General features: G+C 42.6%; 1 protein-coding gene across 1 annotated transcript; it reads right to left on the bottom strand.

The window, feature by feature from the left end:
- Positions 1-875: 875 nt before the first annotated feature.
- On the bottom strand, positions 876-20,229 carry ZBTB14 (zinc finger and BTB domain containing 14). Its single transcript, XM_077492512.1, has 3 exons — positions 20,083-20,229; positions 5,153-5,212; positions 876-2,911 (listed from the first exon to the last, which is right to left on the bottom strand). The coding sequence occupies exons 2-3, from the start codon at positions 5,153-5,155 to the stop codon at positions 1,556-1,558; spliced, it is 1,359 nt and encodes a 452-aa protein (XP_077348638.1). The 5' UTR covers positions 5,156-5,212; positions 20,083-20,229; the 3' UTR covers positions 876-1,555.
- Between the last annotated feature and the right edge of the window lie 902 nt (positions 20,230-21,131).

Below are 21,131 nucleotides of genomic sequence, written 5' to 3'. Positions count from 1 at the left end.
TTTTTCAGGCGGACCTGAACGGGTGCTCCATAGAGCTCTATGGAGCGTCGGATGTCAGCGGTGACATGTCCGCTGACATCCGACCCGCTCCGATCAGAAAAAGTGTAACGGAGGAAAAAGCTATTTTCCCATCCGTCTGCGGATCGGATCGGGTGACGACGGGCACTGCGGTCCGTCGTCATCCGATCTCCCATTGGGGAGAGCGGCGCTGTGACAGGTCTGTCCCTGCGCAGTGTGCAGAGACTGACCTGTCATCTTTCACCGTGTGAAAGGACCCTAAAGCTTCCTGTTTAGCTTCCTTTAAACAGCAGTGAATCTTGCTTACAACCTAAAGCGTAAAATAAGTTAACATGGGCCCATTACCTAAACCTATGGCATGTAGGAAATTTATGGTTGGAGAAATATTAATGCTGCCATTACCGACCTCCTTTTGAAAATTCTTGTTGTGCTGGCTATCATGAACCTCCAAGTTATGATATCACTTGCTACATATATGTTCTGTATCAATGACTCAAACTAATGAAGCCAGAGACATCCTGGCTTCAATGGTATCTCTAGGTATTTCTCATGAAATATCTTGGTCTGTTTACGCGGAAAAAATAAAAATAAAATAAAAAAGCACAAACACCCCTTTCCTTCCCCATCAAAAAAAAAATAAATAAATAAAAAACAATTATATACAGAGCAACAAAGCAAGCTACAGCAGAATACTGATTGTTAAACAATCTGGCCCTTTTTTAATTATGGTGCCATTCTGCATATAAATGTGGATGGGCACTTTAGGGAAAAGAAACTTACTCTACTACATACGATTTATTGCTTTGTTGTATGTATGTTTAGATTTATCTTTGCCCTCAATAATGTAAACAGATAGGTTAATACAGAGCCTTCATTTAATTCAAAGACCAATTTAAGAATTTACCAAACTTCACAATATGAACAGATGGCAGCAATTTAAAATATCTCTCACCAAGTGAAAGTATTATTTAAATGCATAACAGAAATGGCTAAAACATAAAAATAACACACATAAAGGAGTAATCTATTAAAGTAATGGTGTTATAGCAACCAGATTCTAGAAGTTATGAGTATGATCAGTATGGCTGCATATTTCCTCTGCCATGTTTTCCTTAAAAAGTGGGCAAGTCTACACGAAAACCAGGGCTTCCAACAAACCACGTGATTTCAACTATCCAGCGCATGTGCTGTGCATACAAGCAAGCCACTTTGCTTCTGCCACAAAGCTCTTGTTCGGTCTTAGAAGACAGACACAGAATATTACAAGCAATAAGAATCAGTGAGGATCTTAGATGCAGAAGTTTTACTAGTGTGCCGTTTTTTTTTATTCATTTTTTTTTCCCCCAATAGGAACTGTGCCAGGGCAAAGCTTTTCTATAAGCTCTGAACATATTAGATCTGAACATAATATATAAAAACCTCTATCAGCAGCTATGGACAACACCCTCACTTCCATAATATACCGCTGCTTGTTACCAAGGAAATATTAAACTACATACATATATATACACACACACACACACATATATATATTTTTTTAACTGCAAGCAATAGTTTCAAGCTGCTGTTCTGCTTCAGCAGCCATAGCTGCTGCTTGTAATTGTTCCGTTTCACTCTGAATGGCATTGCTTGTCACTTGCTTGCGCTGTTCACTATGCATATTGTTTTCATGACGTTTTAGATCAGAAGCCTTGGCAAATGCTTTTGGGCATGAAGCACAAATAAATGGTTTCTCGCCTCTGTGTCTTCTTTCATGGTCTTTAAGGTGGGATTTGTGTTTAAATGCTTTATCACAATGGTGGCATGCAAACGGCCTCTCATTACTGTGTACTCGCTCATGTTTCTTGAGATCCGGGGCACGGATAAAAGATTTGGCGCACACTTCACAACTATAGGGCTTGTATCCTGTATGAATCTTCAAATGCTCCTTTAGGTGTGCCTGTGTGGTAAAAGCCTTGGCACACATTTCGCACACAAATGGTCTGTCAGCTGTGTGCAACTTCTCATGCTTTCTTAGTCGAGCCTCATCTGTAAAAGTCTTCCCACAAGCTTGGCATGCAAACTGCTCCCTGTGACCATAAAGCAAATACTCAAATTTCATATCACCTGTCGTTGTCCATGCCTGTGCTTGCTCATCTTTTACTTCATTAATGCTGTCATTATAAGTTAGAGCTTGAGGGGTCTGTGACCCTAAATCCTTAGGTTCAGTTGTCTCCATTGCCTCCACTTCTTGACCATAACAGTTGACTTTCCGTACTTCTTCACTTCCTAATTCTTTTAGAATGGCTTCTTGAACGCGAAGAGTAGAAGTAGGCGATTTTTCCTCTTCGTGGCTCTGAGGAGTTCCTTCAACTGTGTCATCTGAAGGGCTATCCTCATGATCCCCAATTTCTTCAACCTCGTCATCTTGATTGTCATTGACTTCACCAACTGGACGACTTATCTTTAAGCTGGTTTCATAAGCATATTTATTTTTTGGAGAAGATGGATTTTCATCTGAGGTGGAAACATCACGTTTTTGAGAGCATAATTTATCCAAAAATCTTATACCAAGTATTTGGCCTGAGGACATCATCAGATTCACATCTTCCTTTTTAACTGCAATTTTAGCAGTGTACATATAATTAAGGACCTCCTCAAATATGTCAGACCTCAGAAAATCTATTTCTATGACAGAGGAACTATCAACTTCCAGCTTCTTGAAAAGTTTTTTAAAGTATGTACTGCAAGCAGCAAGTACACACCTATGCGCCCTAAATTTTACATCTTCAACCACAATAGCAATATCACAAAATTCCCCTTCAAGTCTTTGCTCATTAAGGGTCTTTAAAAATACAGTTTTATGGTCATCATCATTATATTTCAGTGTCTCAGACATGCTTATGAAAAAATCCTAAAAAGGGAAAAAAAAAAAAAAGTAGGTTAATCAAAATAATTACCAGGGTTACTTTACTTTAATGAAACTCCATGAAAATCAAATTGTTTGTGGCAGAAAAAAAAAAGTATTTATATATTTTTTTAAGATACTAGCAAATGTGTGCCAGTTTCAGAACAGGCAAGTTTGTGAAGTGGAGCTGTCTGCCTTGTGAGCATGGGGCTAGTTGGGTGGGAAGAAGACGCCATGACTGTGGAGTGAAATGGATGGGAAACACCATGAGCAGGGGGGTTGACTGGCCAGGCAGGGAAGCACAGTGATATGGGAGGAGGGACGCACCGTCAGCCAGAGGGTGAGATAGCCATCAAAATATAAAGAATGTGCTATAAAGGATAAAGCACTTGCCATAAGTGTGATGGGGCAGGGTGTCCAGGAAAAGTATTGGAGGGGAAGGGGTCAAGGAGGGATGCTCTATGATGGGGCTGAAGTTAAAAAGGAAGTAAGGTGTCTTGAAGCTTCAGATAGCCTTGATGGCCTGGGCTGCTTCCTGTTGTCAGTTCTGATGACAATAGGATCACTGCCTGTTCACGCTCGGATCACAGCTGTCCCAAACTTCAAGTCCCTCTAGTCAATGCTTACAAAGGGCTGAGAACTTCTTTAACCACTTCCCGACCATCTCACGCATATATACTGCAGCAGAAGGGCACATACAGGCAGATTAATGTGTCTGTACATTGCCCTTTAGGAGGCTGGTTGCGGGGGCGCACGCACCTGGAGCTCCGTGAGCATGATCACGGGTTCAGGACTCGATGTCCATGGGGATACCCGCAACCGTCTCACGGGGAGGAAGAAGGGGGAAATGCTAATGTAAACAAACATTTCCCCGTTCTGCCCAATGACACTGACATAGGTGATCAGTGTTGTGTCATACACAGCCACTCTCCCCCATAGTTAGAATCACTCCCTAGGACACACTTAACCCCTACAGTGCCACCTAGTGGTTAACCCCTTCACTGCCAGTCACATTTACACAGTAATCAATGCATTTTTAATTGCACTCATAGCTGTATAAATGTGAATAGTCCCAAAATCCCGCCAAAAGCATCTGTATCCGCCATAATGTCACAGTCCCGATATAAAAAAAAGAAAATTAAATCGCTGATCATCACCATTACTAGTAAAAAAAATAAAAAAAAAAAAAAAAAAATAAAATAATAATAATAAAAATGCCATAAAACGATCCCCTATTTTGTAGACGCTATAACTTTTGCACAAACTAATCAAAAGCGCTTATTGCGATTTTTTTTACCAAAAATATGTCAAAGAATACGTATCAGCCTAAACAGAGGAAAAAAAAACGTTATATATATATATATATATATTTTTTTTTTTTTTTTGGGGGATATTTATTATAGTATAAAATAATGCGTTTTTTTCCCAAATTGTCGCTTTTTTTGTTTATAGCGCAAAAAAATAACAGCAGTAGAGGTGATCAAATACCACCAAAAGAAATCTCTATTTATGGGGAAAAAAAAAAAAGACGTCAATTTTGTTTGGGAGTCACGTCGCATGAGCACTCAACTGTCAGTTAAAGTGACGCAGTGCCGAATTGCAAAAAAAGCTCTGGTCTTTGGCCAGCAAAATGGTCTGGGGCTTAAGTGGTTAATATAACATTGGGCCAATCACTAAGCACTAGCCCTGCCATATGAAAGGAATAGCGAGTTACAAGTTCTTCTATAACTTGAAATAGTGTTGATTTACTGAAACTGGAGAGTGCAAAATCTGGTGTAGCTCTGAATAGAAACCAATCAGCTTCCGTTTTTTTTTTTTTTTTCAAAGCTTAATTGAACAATCTGAAGTTAGCAGCTGATTGTCTGCCATGCACAGCTGCACCAGATTTTGCACTCTCCAGTTATAGCAAGTCAACCCCATAGTGCCACTCAGAAGATAAATGGTGTGTCCGGGATTGAGGAAAGCTGCTGAAAGGAACTACTGTTGGCGAGAGTGGCATTAAAGCAAACCTGTTGCTTTGCCCTTCATAAACATAGCCTGGGTTTGCTTTAGGACTTTTGGTTCTTGGTAAATTACTTTGGAGACTGAAGTACTCACAATAACCTTGAAATCCTAACACAACTTTACAAAGGTTTCCATTTAATTTTTAGAGCGAAAATTGACCTGTAACATGTATTTATAAATCAAGCACACATTCAAAACACTTAAAAACGGACTTGATATTAAAAAATAATAACCAAGACATACCATGAACAAAACAGTAGTTGTCCTTAATGAAGACTGGTGATTCAATGTTAAAATGATCACCTATATGGGAGAAATACAAATAGATAAAGTGTTAAATAAAAGGGAATTGAAATGTTTAATCGTAACAAAAACCACATATCTGTACAGTAAACACATTTAAAATTTAAAAGCATATTATCCATTATGATTCTAGATATGCGTCTTTAAAAAAAAAAAAAAAAGTTGAAATTAATTCCTTGACATTTTTCCATGGTACAAATAAAGCCCACCCTGTCTCCACTCGAGGCTAGGTGATGGGGATTCTTTAACCCACACTCCCCAACCCAGTTATACTTTCCTTTTGGCTGGGTTCACACTGCAGCAAGGAGCAGCTTGCTGCAAGAGTTCAATGCGTTCCTATTCACCATTTTAGGTCCGATTTCAGTCTGAATTTATGGCTGAATTCAGAACCTGAAGATGCACTATTGTGAAATGTGCACCGGAGCTGCTCCGGTTATATGTGAACCGGCTCCATAGAGAGCCGGTCACAATCTCCTGACATGCTAATTGGATGCAGGGAAAAATGCATCCAACTCGCAATAGTGTGAACCCAGCCTCAAAAGTGCTACCGTCACACCTTCTTCTGTCACCAAAAAAAATAAATTGGCGTGGCCTAGGATACAGCCGTGGCAAAGAGCCATTTTTATTGTTTCTTTACACTGATCTGGCACACACCTCATCCCCGATCGCCATGCTGTGGGTCCCCGGGGGCCCGCAGGAGCGGCGTGAATGGGAGGACATCATAAAATGCCCTCCCAGGTGGAAGAGATTTCCTGTCGGCATCATTTTACTATGGCCCTGTATGGAAGTGGTTAAAGCAACCACAGGTAATTTTGGGTAGCGTCGTTTTTTCCCTCCCATTTTGCATGCCCAAAGCAGGAATCGGATGAGACCCAAACATCCGCCTGGTAGAATGAATTATGACAGGCAACCAGGTTGTAGCCTTGGAAATCTGGGAAAATGTGCCTCATGTTGAAAAAGAAAACCCCCACAACAAAAAGCAATCGAGACTGATCCTTAAGTTCCTGGATGATGGTCTGCCTGAGCCACCTAAAGCATGTGGAACAAGAAGCTAGTGTTCCTGTACAAGTTCCCTTAAAGTGGTTGTAACAATAACTTGAACAAAAAAATGTATGTGCTAGTATTCACTGCAGGGATGAAACCATGGTCTTTTTGTTAGTCAGTAGGGCAGCGGACAGTGTGTGGACATTGTCCACGGGGTAAGTGGATGGTGTCATTCAGCAGAGCAGTGTACGGTGTTAGTAGGGAAGAGGTCAGTAGTTTATAATCTTTACATTTTATTTATTTTTTTATTTTAGCAGCCCTGTTGGAGGGCTTAGTGAAATATCAGGAGTCTAAACAGATGTCTGATCTTACTTTTGAGACAGAAAGGAGTTTAAGGACACAATCTCAGTCTCAGCTGCACAGAATGAAAGAACAGGAATAGCCCTGTACAGAGCTTCCTGTTCATTTGCAAACTGAAGCAGTTTACTATGCTTTGGTTATAAATGAACACAGCGAGGCGAGCAGGGCAGCACACAAGGGGGGCATTTACTGGAACCTACCTTTAGTCCTTAAGCCAGCTGCTGAATGCTAGCATGATGGAGAGGAGGAGCAGCCATATTTCAGCTGGTGGAAAGGGCATCAGTTCCAGTAAATGCCATCCCCACTCCTGTCCAGGTTCCAGGGGGGTCAGCAGGGAAGGGACACAATCTACCCACAGTCGATGGGTGGATCACAATTGATGAGATGCTAACCCTCGGTGTAAAGGTCTGGAGTAAGACTCTGCAATAAGGACTGCCCTGAAGGAGGCAACCTTCAGGCCCAAGGCTCTCATACAAAGCGTAGAGTCAGGGGACTCCTAGACAGGAGAACTGAAGTTTTTTTTCCTGTGGAAGAAACACTCTAGTCTGAGATGTGCCCAGTACTAGACTTGGTATACGTATTTGCCAGCACACCACGGATCTTCAAATACTGTTCAAAGGCATGAACACACCGTGGTGTGCTGACATATGTAAATGAATATATGTTTCCAGTCTCCAGCTGGCTGTTGCTGAAGCTCCTGCTACTTTTATGCCCATTCCAGGAATGTGTGCTATGGGAATATCGACTAGACTACTTTAAACAATAAGTTGCTTCCAGCTAAAATTTCTGAAGGTACAGTATCCATCTGAACCATCATAATTTGAGCAAACGAGAAGCCAGATGTCAGGGCTACAATCAGCCTAGCTCTAAAGAAGGGGGTACACCCCCGAATTGCGTCAGCTACACACCTCTGATGTTAGAGGGGTTGTAAACCCTCATGGTTTTTCACCTTATGAATTCTATGCATTAAGGTGAAAAACCTTTTTTTTTTGTGCTGCAGCCTACAGGAGGGCCTTGGAAGTGTTGGCTAACTTTTCTGTATTTACAGTTAGTAATATAGGGGGTCCTAGAGCAAAACAGTGCAGGAAACACTGATGAACTAGATAAAAGGGGACATGTATGTAGGAGTTGACATCTACAGAAACAGGCAAGCCTTCCTAGTGAAGGGAGGCAAATGCAAACTTGTGGATTCTTTACATAATTTCTGGACTTCAAAAATGTCAGCGTTTTCAGAATGAAGATGGGGTGGATGCTCACTTTTTTTTTTTTTTTAAGAGACAGCGTTGCCACGGGAAGTAGGGCAATGATGCTTAAGTACCTTAATCAAGATGTGCACGCATGTATATTGACATGAGATACATGCAAGAGCAAAACCAGAAAGTCTTTATTATTCAAAAAAGTTCAAATGGCTAAGGGTGTGGTTGCCATCTTCCCAAATTTGCTTTTAATACCCTTTTACTTCTCTATTTAGTGGGATAAGGTAGGGCAACTTGGACAACTACAGCTTTAAAAATTCCTTAAAACATATTTTATTTTGCAAAGAGTTTGTATAAAAAATCATAGAAATGATAGAAATCATTTCATGTATGGCCTTATACATATGGTATCCTAATACAGGTCATTGTGCAGATGCCTTTCATCATCACGGCGTAACAACATCCAAGAAGCAACAAATGGCACACAGCGGTATAGCTAGCTTTCGTATTCCATCACTATGTATTCCACCCATACAGTTGATAGTGATGGTCTACTTACATGATAAAAAAGTGGGTAAGCGCACAAAAAGTCACAATTTCAAACTGTACAACAAAGGTTTCAACTCCAAAGAAGCATGGCAGTGTCGCGTGCGGCACTGCCACATTTCTTTGGAGTTGGAGCCTTTATTGTACAGCCTGAAATTGTGACTTATGTGCTTACCCATTTATAATGCGAGTAGAATGTGTATCATGAGTTTGCATTAAAGTTTTTAGCTGATTTACACTATGTGGCTTTCCTTGCTTTGATTACACGTGGATATGCTATTAAATAGATGGTCACCATTGTCCCTACTAATCTTGGAGGAAAGCCAGCCTGACAGATTGGAACCAATTGGTGTGAACTGAATGTTCCCAGTGGTAGTGTTTATATCAGACTGTAATGAGGTAATTTTAGTCTGTTAAGAGTGCATTCCTTACAACAGTGATGGCTCACGTGGGGACTACATTTATGGAATAGCACAGCCTCCAAGCAATATCAGTGGTGTTTTCCTCAAGCTGCATATTGGATTTGGACCATTTCATATACTTTATTTACATTTACCAGATTTCATTTTGATATGGACTTTTGTTTTTAGCAACTTATTTTTATGTTAGCGTGGCAACATATATGATATATAACGAGGGTCTTCATACCCCTTGAAATTTTACATATATTGTCATGTTAGAACCAAAAGTGTACATTTTTTTTTTTGGGATAGAGCAACACAAAGTGGTACATAATTGTGAAGTGGAAGGAGAATGATGAATGATTTTCAAATTGTTCTTACAAATATCTGAAAAGTGTGTCGTGCAATTGTATTCAGCTCCATTTACTCTGATACCGCTAACTAAAATCCAGTGGAACCAAATGCCTTAGAATTGTTAGCCATTGTTGAAAGAAAGCCATAAGAAGCCCTATGTGTGGCAGAAAACTAACACTAACTTCCCCACTGTGAAGCATGGTGGTGACAGCTTCATGTTGTGGGGATGCTTTTCTTGGGCAGGGACAGGGAAGCTGGTTTAGAGTTGATGGGAAGATGGATGTAGCCAAATACAGGGCAATCTTAGAATAAAACCTGTTAGATCTGCAAAAGACGAGACTGGGGCGGAGATTCACCTTCTAGCAGGACAACGACCCAAAATATACAGCCAGAGCTACAATGGAATGGTTTAAATCAAAGCATATTCATGTGTTAGAATGGCCCAGTCTAAATCTAATTGAAAATCTGTGGCAAGACTTGAAAATTGCTGTTCACAGATGCTCTCCACCCAATCTGACAGAGCTTGAGCTAATTTGCAAAGTTGCATGAGCAAAAATGTCACTCTAGATGTGCATAGCCGGTAGAGACATACCCAAAAAGACATGCAGTTGTAATTGCATCAAAAGGTGGTTCTACAAAGTATTGGCTCAGGGGGACTGAATAAAAATGAACAGCACACTTTTCAGATATTTGTAAAAAAATGTAAACCATTTATAAATTTTCCTTACACTTTACAATTATGTGCCACTTTGCGTTGGCCCATCACATAAAATCTTAATAAAATAAGTTGACGTTTTTGGTTGTAACATGACAAAATGTGCAAAATTTCAAGGGGTATGAATACTTTTTCAAGGAATTGTAACTTGAATATGGAAGTTTAATCTCAATTCCAAGATTTTAGCCAGACAGCACTACTTGCAAAATTGAATAAATGTGGTAGACCCAGCAGAGACCTTGACGAACTCTGCTACAACAGCAAGATGGATAACAGGTTTTGCAACTACAAGCGCTCGAATATGTGCTCTGCTGGGGCACCTTGAGAAAGATGCAGTGATCAGCTCCTGAGGGGGATTGTGGGTTATGGGATGGAATTTGTTGTGTTACATAAATGGACTAACAAATCTTCCATTCTGTCCAGGGCAAATAAGCGTCTGGAGAGTCTTCACCTGTCCCGTTACTAGGATTAAAGCTTTCTCTTCCTTGACCTGAATCTACAGAAGATGACTGTTCGCGCTTCTGGGTAAATGTGCTAAAAGTGTTACATAAACGAGGAGGCGACAGGACTAAAAAAAGGATCTCCCCATGAAGTAAATAGTCCAAGTACTGCTCTAAAAGATGGGAAAGTAGATACAATTCAATTTTCTCACGGAATAAACAAAATCTTCCATTAACTGCTTGCCAACCAGCCGCTATCATTTTACTGCGGCAGGTCGGCACGAACAGTCATAGCAATACGTCTGCTTGTGGGATCAACCCAATCTTTGGAAGGTCTGCAGAACTACTTGCAGATTCCAATCCAGGCCCTCTTTGTCCCAGGCAAAGATCAAAAAGTCATCCACATAAGGGGACGATTGAAATTTTCTGCAAACGAAAAAAGGCCATGACCTCTGTAAAGATTCTTGGGGCTGCCGAGAGACCAAAAGGAAGGGCTCTGAACTGCCAATGGCTTAAGTTGTTTTCCGAGAGGATCGCAAACCTCAAAAACCTCAGATGATCCTGGTATATTGGAACATGGAGGTAAGCATCCTGAAGATCCAGGGTCACTATGAATACCTCTAGCCATAACAGATTCCTGAGCGAGTAAATGCTTTCCATCCAGAAACGGCTGTAAACTAAAACTGTTTAGGAGGCTCAGATTGATGACCATCCGAAATCCTCCTGATGCCTTCCTTACCAGGAAAATATGGGAATAAAATCCTTGGAATTTTTGATCCTCCAGAACAGAGAAAATAACTACTTCTGATTTCAAAAGAGAAATCAGACCTAACATGCCCTGCCATTTCTCTTGGTCCCTCAGCAGATGAGTGAGAAAAAAACCTCTGGGGAGGAGGGAGATTGAATTCCAACCCAAAATCCTCTCATGACCTTGAGAACAAAATGATTTTCTGTTACTTTTGCCCAATCCTTGCTGAAAAAGGTCAGCCTTCCTCCTACCCCTGACCTGGAATCACTGAGAGCTTTTTGCCTGGGTTGAAGGAGCAAAGAGAGGCCCTTTAGCTTTGTCTTTGCTAAACGACCATTTTTTCTTTGCCTGCTGACCCCCTGGGTTTGGTTTGAAGTTAGCTTTACCCCGAAAACTACAAAAGGGCCTCTTACTTTGAGGCTTAACCTTCCGAGATAGGAGACATTTACCCTTTTCCGAGGACCGAGCAAGTTATTCCTCTAAAGCCGAACCAAACAATAATTTGCCTTCAAAGGGATTATCGCAGAGTTTATTTTTGGAGGTCAGATCCCCGTCCCAGCAGGATTTTAACCAGATTGCCCATCTAGAGCTGATGTTTTGGCCACTGATCTAACCGAGTCTGCTGCCATGTCTGCCAAGAAAGCCACCGATTTGGCAATCAGGAGAGATTCTTTGATTTCTTCTACAGGCGTGTTGGTGGAGAGCAGGTATCTAGCCTCTGGACCCAAACATCTAGAATTCTAGCTAAATGGCTGGATGCCAGGACTGGTCCCAGTGAGAAAGCTGAAGCCTCCCAGGCCTTATGGAGCAAAGCGTCAGCTTTCCTACCCACCTGGTACTTAAGAACCCCAGTCTTCAAATGAAAGATCAGATATTTTAGACACTTGAGACATAGGAGCGTCCAGTCTGGGACACTTGAAAAATGTCTCTTCAATGTCAGACAGGGAAACCTCCGCTTATGCCCCCTGGACTGGAACAACCTTTTCTCAGGCTCTTTTCATTCTGACAGGACTATATCTTAACTATTAACTATAACATTTAGGCTTCGCCCTTGAAGACCCCCTATACATTCTATCCTGAACCGAGATTTTTGTGGAGGCTCTCTGTTCAGAAGTAAAAACGGCTTTCAACAGTTCTTCAATAGCTTCAACTGGAAATAGGTATCTAGCCATGTTAACAGTTTCCTCAATCTCTGACCCAGATTCCTTGTCAGATGAGGAATCTGAGTTCTCCCCCTTCTCTGGATCAGAGACCGCATGGGAACTAATGGGTAACACCAAAGGGGGTAGAGATCTCGCTGAGACCGAAGGAACCTGGGGTACCGTCACTGCTACTGGGGTGGAAGGGCCCAACCCAGCTAACTTATTATTAAAGGCTTGAAAGGAGGAAACTACGTTCTTCATGGAAACCATCAATTCCTTTAGGTTAGAAGCAGACTCAGCCCCTGCCACTGAATAAATACATGTCTCACATAACTGTTTCCTACAGCTATCAGGAAGTTTGGATCTACAATTTACACATTTCCTTTTCACGGGTTTGTTTAAGCAAGGCATAAAAATTACACTAACACATTTTACCCCTGGTTATACAATCTCTCATTACAGAGGAGGGGTAACACAGGACCCGATTGCAGCCACTGGATTAGACAGAGCGGGTGCACCGTCCTCAGGGGTGTCCTTAACCTCCATGATGAGAAGAACCAGGTAGGAGAGCATTGTAATGAGCTTGGACGCTGTCAGTTTGCTGTACAGCCAGAAAAACATCCCCAGCAGCGTGTGCCTGAGCCACTCCTTTTCAAACGTGAAGGGGCTTGGCATCCGGAAGTTCATGACATTGCTTCCGATCCCAGCAGTGAGACAGGAAGTGCACTCCCTGCCATCTTGTTACACCCAAAATGGTGAAAAGGACACAAGGAAGCGCTCTCTGGGTGTACCAAAGAGGATCAGGACGCTGGGGGGGTTAGAAGTTGCAGAAGATTCCCTAAAGCAAGTAACCACCAGAAACACAGGGGGAACCTTCTTAGACTGCTGAAAAAAGCAGAAAATACTGCAGACATGGGCACAACTGGTGCGACTATTCTGAACAAGGGGAGTCCGCCAACCACAGTCATCAGACCAAACAAAAGAAACAAACATGACGGTGCATACGCCTGGAGGTCTGGAAACACAAAACAACTGAAGGTCAGGGGAAAGGGAGGGGCCTTTTAAATTGTCTGATTTGTGTTTCCTGTAGAAGGCGGAGCCAATTATCTCTCAAGTAGCTGTCGTGGAAGATTGGGGGGGGGGGGGGCGTTTTAACCTGTATACATAGATCCTCCCCCTCCTGCAAGGTCTACCTTGGAAAGAACAGGCAAGGTAGCCAACCTCAACCTGCACATGCTCAGTTGTGTCTTTTATACTGGAGAAAACAGTTACTTGGTCTTGTTCTCAGATAGCCAGGTCACATGATATTGGCATCACACATGTGGGTGTGCATACAGGCTGCAGTGAGAAAATCTCCACCTCCTGTACTCTCAGCACTGAAGAAACTGTGCAGTGTATGATGTTTACAGATCATCCAAAAAGGTATATAGTGGCAATCACTGCAGCCTGTTGGTGATCTCCATGTAGCTGATGATTTTACTGTTCCGCTACATGCAGATCAGTCTGCAACCATCCAGTACATCAGGTGTGATCGATTTTTAATGATGGTACCATAGCTTGTAGATTCTAAAAGCTTCACACAGACCAATATGCACCGATTCGGGTTGTTTTTAACAAAGAAATGTAGCAGTATAAAGTTCTCAAATTGCTTATTTGAAAAATTTTATAACTGAAACTAAGAATCTTTTTTTTTTTTTTTTTGGTCTTTTTTCATTTATAGCACAAAAAAAACCCAAAAAACCCAGTGGTGATTAAATACCACCAAAAGAAAGCCATTTGTGTGAAAAAAAAATATGTATAAAAATCGAATGTGGGTCAAGTTTTGGATGACTGAGTTGCTATTTAACCACTTGCAGACCGCCTGCTGTCATACACCAGCTGTTTGAAAAGGAACACCATTGGTATGGCAGCAGATAGCTGCCATAACCCTGGTATCCTCTGCTACAAGCTGTCTGCTTTCAGATAAAAGTGATCTCAGCAGCGGATTCGCCGCGAGATCACTTAACTGGGGCGGGAGAAGGCCCCCTCACTCCAGTGGTCTCCACTGCTTACCAGAGAATCTGGTAGTGCCGGAGACAATCGGGTTCTCTCTCCGGTTTGGCTGGCTGCCGAGTGAGGGGAAGATGGCCCCCACTCGGCTCCATAGCATTGACTGGCGGATGAGACGTCAAACATCACATCCGTCTAATGCTCTTAAAAATTTGATTTTTTTTTTATTGCATTTTTGTGTAAATATGAGATGAGGTCTTTTTGACCCCAGATCTCATATTTAAAAACGGTCCCATCATGCTTCTTTTCTATTAAAAGGAGATGTTTACAATTCTTGTTATGGGAATAAAGGTGACCCATTAAAAAAAAAAAAAAAAAAAAAAAAAAAAAAAGGGGGGGACAGTATCCAAATAAAAAAAGTAAAATAAATAAGAAATAACAAAAAAAGTAAAAAATGTAAAGCACCCTGTCCCGGCGAGCAGAAGCAAACACATACATGCGTATCGCCCGCATACGAAAACAGTGTTCAAACCACACATGTGCGGTATCGCTGCGATTGTTAGCGCGAGAGCAATAACTCTAGCCCTAGACCTTCTCTATGGAGATGTTTAAGGGTAAAAGTTTGCCGCCAGTCCACGAGCGGGCTCAATTTTAAAGTATGACATGTTGGGTATCAATTTACTCGGCGTAACTTTATCTTTCACTATAAAAAATATATATAGAAATGTATTAGGGCTGTGGAAATTAAAGATTAATTCCTCGATTAATTTTTTAGATCAATTAAAATTCTTTTGATCGGTACTCACCTCTACGCCAGCTTCCGGGTCTTCCATCGGAGATCCGGTGATGTCACGGACATTGACGTCACTGGGCTCCTCCCACTTCCCCAAGTGCCTCTGTCAACGAAGGGAAGGGGGAGGAGTCCGGTGACATTGAAGTTCGGATTGAACGTAATGCGTACAGGGGAGGCGCTAAGCATGACATCACCCGATGCTGCCCTACAGAAGTAACACGTTTATTGGCTTTACATGCTGTGTTTTTATCATCTTTATGTGAGTAGTTTGTGTTTCAACAGAAACATTAAATCTTATACTTAAGCGGTGAGCACTTAGATCTTTTCTTTCTACCCATGACCTGGCACCCTTGCTGAGATCAAAGGAGATGTGAGAGAAGATTATGGTCCGTGTTAACCCTTTTATACCCGCTTGCATGACCACCTTTTTGCACAGGGGTCCAAGCCATAAGATGAGAGTGATAAGTTAGACCGGAGGTGGAGAAATTGTCACGCTACTGTGGAAAAAAATAAATAAAAAATTACGTCAGTGCTACAGTTTGAATTTAAAACATATTTGTGTGAACTGTGAAGTTAAGTCATGGATTGTGGAAACGAACTAGTGTCGTGTGATTGTATATAGTGTATACCACATTTACCACTGACTAATGCAGAGTTGCAATGCAAGATCAGCTAAAAGTAGTTGGATCTGTATGTGCCTTACAATTAATCGAAATTAGTCCAAAAAAATATAAAAAAATCAGGCTAACTTTACTGTTATCTTATTTTTAAATGTATATATATATATATTTTATATATATAAAAAAAATGTATTTATTATGTTTGGAGGTTCCAGGTAATTTTTTAGCAAAAAAATTTTAACTTTAATTTTAAACACCAAGTCTGAAAAATAGGCCCGGTCCTTAAGTGGTTAAAATGTAAGAGTGTGAGAGCACTGAAGCTGAAAATTGGCCTGGGCAAGAGGGGGGTGAAAACCTACGTAAGGCCTCTTTCACACGACCGATCCGTTCAGGTCCACCTGTCAGTTTTTTAGGCAGACCTGAACGGATGCTCCATAGACCGATATGGAGCGTCAGATGTCAGCGGTGACATGTCCGCTGACATCCGACCAGCTCCAATCTGAAAAAGTGTGACGGAGGAAAAACCTACTTTTCCATCCATCTGTGGATCGGATGACAAATGACTCTGCGGTCCGTCGTCATCTGATCTCCCATAGAGGAGAGTGTTGCTCTGACGGGTCTGTCCCTGCACAGTGTGCACAGGTGGACTGGTCATCTTCCGGATGTCCACAAGGCAGATCAGCACGGATCCATCCCATGTGAAAGAGCCCTTACACTTACCAGTAACGATATTTCTACAAACCTTCCAGGACGGCACACCTGAGAGATGAGGGCTCCTCCCTACAGGAAACACAATCACTTGACAGCTTGTATGTAATAAAGTAATCCTGAACTGGTTCACAAGGAGCATTGCTCCACATAGGTACTTGCCACCAAGCATTTAGCTTATCTTTCCCTCCACAGCTTTCCACGTCCTGGAAGGTTTGTAGAAATACTGTTACCGGTAATTCTAACGTAGGTTTTCTCCTAGCACCTTCCAGGACGGCACACCCAAGAGGATAATCAAGTAACCCCAGGCCTACTTTAGGGTGAGACTCCTGCCTGCAAGACATTTCTGCCAGATACCAGGCTTTTGACTTGAATTTTTTACCTCCACTCCTTAGTGAGTGATGAAGTATCCTAGCTGGATCATGTAACTAATCTGCCGGTCTGCTCCACCTATGTCCCTGCCTTCTCTTCGGATGCAGGATCTAGGTGGCATGGGCTCTGAAAGATAAATTCTGAGAGCCTGTGAATTTTGTAAAAAAAAATTGACTATGTCAACCTTCCAGCAATCGTGGTCTATAATGTCTGTAACTGCTGCATAGGACCACTAAAACGACTAAACAGAGACTTGTTCTGTAAAACACAGATCTACTCGGTCAACAAAGAACATCTGATTTTAAACCATAAGTCTGTTCAGGTGAACGATTTCGAAAAAGGCTCCTTGACAGACAATCCTTGCAGGTCCCTTTTTGCTGCTGTGTTCGGGAGAAACACAATCAATACTGGGGATCAAGGGGAAGGGTGGGCACTTATAACAAGCTGTCAAGCGATCGTGTTTCCTGTAAGGAGTAGCCCTCATCTCTCAGGTGTGCCATCCTGGAAGGCGATAGGAGAAAGTGTCCAATATTGAGGTGGTTAAGGTGGAGGAAAGAAACCACCTAGAAAAAAAAAAGAAAAAAGGCCCTGGGTCTCAAAAAAAACCTTGTGCAAAACAAGAAAGGGTTTCTTACACTTTAAGGCCACCAACTCTGGGAGGGAAGATCTGGGAGGGCCAAAGGAGCATCCACAGGGAACCTGAGGAGGTCCGAGTATCACGACCACCTGGACCAGACCAGTGCATTGAAAAGCACCTTTATTTTGATCCTACAGACTGGGAGAGGAAGAAGCTTCAGAGAAGGAAGAAAATGTAGATCAGGATGTACTTATCTCATAGGAGTCATGACAGCCACCACTGAGAAGGCTAGAGAATCCTTGGATTCAAAAAAAGACCTGTCTAATTTATCGTGGCACCTAAAAAGCTTGGAGGTCCCAGTCCACTGTATGGTCTTAGCCACCGTGCTGTAGCTCAGTTTCAGAGTCTTGGCAATCTTATAGCCTATGCCAGTGACAGTGAACCTTGGCACGCCAAATGTTTTGGAACTACGTTTCCCATGATGTTCAACTACACTGCAGAGTGCATGAGCATCATGTGAAATATAGTTCCAAAACATCTGTGGCGTAAAGGTATGCCATCACTGGCCTAGGCCATCTTTATGTGTAGCAACAATTCTTTTTTGCCAGATCTGCAAGGAGTTCTTTGCCATGAGGTGCCATGTTGAACTTCTAGTAACCAGTATGCGCGAGAGTGATGACACCAAATTTAACACACCTACTCCCCATTCACACCCGAGACCTTGTAACACTAACAAGTCACATGACACCAGGGAGGGAAAATGGCTAATTGGACCCAATTTGAACATTTTCACTTAGGGGTGTACTCACTTTTGTTGCCAGCGGTTTAGACATTAATGGCTGTGTGTTGAGTTATTTTGAGGGGACAGCAAGTTTACACCGTTATACAAGCTGTACACCGACTACTTTACATTGTAGGAAAGTGTCATTTCTTCAGTGTTGTCACATGAAAAGATAGAATAAAATATTAAAATATTTACAAAAATGTAAGGGGGGTACTCACTTTTGTGAGATACTGTAGCTGCAACCGCTGAGCCCTACATAGTTCCCTGTGCAAGCAGCCATGGATAGCTGCAGCCACTACTGACTCATAGCCCCCAACTGTCCCCAAATTCAAGGGACTGTCCCCGATTTGGCACAATGTCCATATGTCCCGCATTTTGGTCTGATCTATATAGTATATAAAATTCACTTTTCACTCCCTAGGACACTCTTAACCCTTTGATTGCCCCCTAGTAGTTAACCCCTTCACTGCCATTTACACAGTAATCAATGCATTTTTATAGCACTGGTCGCTGTATAAAGGACAATGGTCCCAAAATAGTGTCAAAAATTTCCAATGTGTCCGCCATAATGTCGCAGTCATGATAAAGATTGCAGATCGTCACCATTACTAATACAATAAAAAAAAAATAATGAATAATAAAAATGCCATAAATCTATCCCCAGTTTTACAGATGCTATAACTTTTGTGCAAACCAATATAAGCTTATTACGATTTTTTTTACCAAAAATATGTAGAAGACTACATATCGGCCTAATTTTTGGGGGACATTAGACCCCTTTCACACTGGGGAGCTTTAGCGCTAAAAATAGCACCTGCAAAAGCTGCTGCTGTCTCTCCAATGTGTAAGGGCTTTCACACTGGAGCGGTGCGGATGCTAAAAAAAAAAAAAAAAAAAAAAAGGAGGTCCTGCTAGCAGTATCTTTGAAGCGGTGAAGGAATGCTGTATACACCGCTCCTGCCCATTGAAATAAATGGGGCAGTGCGGCTATACTGCCGGCATAGCGCCGCTACAAGCAACTCTTTGTGGTGGTTTTAACCCTTTCTTGGCTGCTAGCACAGGGGGGGGGGTTTAAAAGCTCCCTGCTAGCGGCCGAGTAGTGCCGCAAAACTGAAGGTAAAAGCACCCTTAAAAATAGAGACGCTTTACCACCGATGCACCCACCCACCACCCCAGTGTGAAAAGGGGCCTTATAGCAAAAAGTAAAAAAATAATGCTTTTTTTCCAAAATTATCTCTTTTTTGTTTATAGCGCAAAAAATAAAAAAAAGACGCAAAGGTGATCAAATACCACCAAAAGAAAAAAAAGGGACGTCAATTTTGTTTGGGTGCAATGTTGCACGACCGCACAACCGTCAGTCAAAGTGAGGCAGTGCTGTATCGCAAAAAGTGCTCTGGTCAGGAAGGGGATAAAAGCTTCTGGGGCCGAAGTGGTTAAGGAGGGTGTGGCAGGGGGTGTGTCCTATGCCTACATACATTTGCCAGTAGGTGTCCCTCATTACCATCTCAAAAATGTTGGTAGATATGCTGACCATTTACGCTGAGGTTAGACGCCCGTGCAAAATTAAGCAGGTGGAAATAAAACAAAGACTTGGCCAATAAAAGATAATTAATGGGAAATAATGGCTTCCAATAGCTAAAACTTTTATTTCAGTCACCCTCAAAGGAATAGGCTACATATAAGTGACGTCACGAGCTATGAGCGGTTCTCGGGCAGCGCCGCTCATACACCACACGCTGTGCAGAACCCGGCGTGGTCACGTGATCATTCCTCGCTCCACTACCATCGACACCGCGCAAAAACAAATAAAAATCGCGCGCTCCTACGGACAAGAGAAGCTCCCGCGTGCACACTCCACACAGGAACGTCCGCCATGACACCCCCGGCGCATGCCCAACATCACCATCCCTCTCCCCTAGCCCGAAGCCACTCGCAGACACCGGGCTCTCCCGCTGTATACACCTAAACCGAAGTGCGTGCACGCATCGGTCATTGTAAAGCCAGCCATGTGAAGCACGGGGCACGAACACCCTTCACAGCCCGCATTGCAGCGAGAGCGCGCCACAGAGCCGACCCGCGTTCACCCCATCCCAAAAGCCCAACCAGTCCTTGCATTCAGTGCTATCCCCCGAGGTACTCACCGTGTGTCTGGCCGTGAGGAGGTTTATTACAGAGGATATTGGGGTGTAATTAGATCAAAAAAAAAAAGTGTTTGTGACTCGTGCACGTCTCTGCACCTCCTGCACGAGCAATATGGCAGTGTGCATGCGCCGTAGGAAGTGGGCGCGCCGCGCAAGCACGGCACTGCCCTGTGTGTTTTAGTGGCGGCAACGCCTCTTCTACGTTAGTGACGAGGCTCGTCATAGCCCACTGAAGCAGTCAATATGTAAGACCATTGCTTGGCGGTATTCCTTTACTATCACGCCATTAGTGCACTTTTTGTTTTAAAACATACTTAGAGGTTTGACTGTGTGCGGGTTCACGGACAGGGGGAGGAGGTGCCAGCGGGGACTCTGTGGGGAGGCGGGAGCGGTGCGCGCGCACACTGTCTCGCGCGGGTGTCATGATGCCGCGCGGGCTTTAATGTACGTGACCTCAGCAGGCGAGGGGGAGCCGTGCACAGAGTGAGCTGCGGGTGTCTGAGGAGTTCACACGGCTACCCACACAGCAGGCCTTTCCTCACACTGAAGGGAGCTGCATTTAAATTGTGAAAGTGAAGAAATGGCTGAACGTTTCTTGTCCGTTTGCTGCTTCTTTATCTTTTCTCATTAATTTGAACATTGTTAGGCTGGCCGTGTACCAGTGGATCGACAAATGTTTGTTCGAACGGTCCAAATGCTGTTTGACGCTACTCCCACCTCAAAATCTGTATAGCTCCCAACTGTCCCTGATTTCGAGGGACTATCCCTGATCTTTCCTCCTCGTTTTTGGTCTGATCTATATAGTTGTATATAAAATGCACTTTTTATCTTTCAAAAAGTGTTTTCCAGTGCTAAACCTTTCATCTGACTTCTAAATTGCTGCATTTGTAAATTACAAAAGCCAATGTAAAGGAATAGTAGTGGTTAAAAAAATCGATGCACAAAAATCACTTGTGGGTCTAACCAATTTTTTTTCGTTTTTTTGTACATTTCTCCTTTAACCAGTTCCCGACCCGCGCACGCCGATGTACGTCGGCAGAATGGCACGG

This window comes from Lithobates pipiens, unplaced genomic scaffold (genome assembly GCF_037356315.1).
Source record: "Lithobates pipiens isolate NorthernLeopardFrog02 unplaced genomic scaffold, aLitPip1_a1.2 Scaffold_19, whole genome shotgun sequence".
Classification (NCBI taxonomy): Eukaryota; Metazoa; Chordata; class Amphibia; order Anura; family Ranidae; genus Lithobates; species Lithobates pipiens.
Note: the sequence above shows the minus strand (reverse complement) of the source record. Positions and strands in the feature narration are given on the sequence as shown.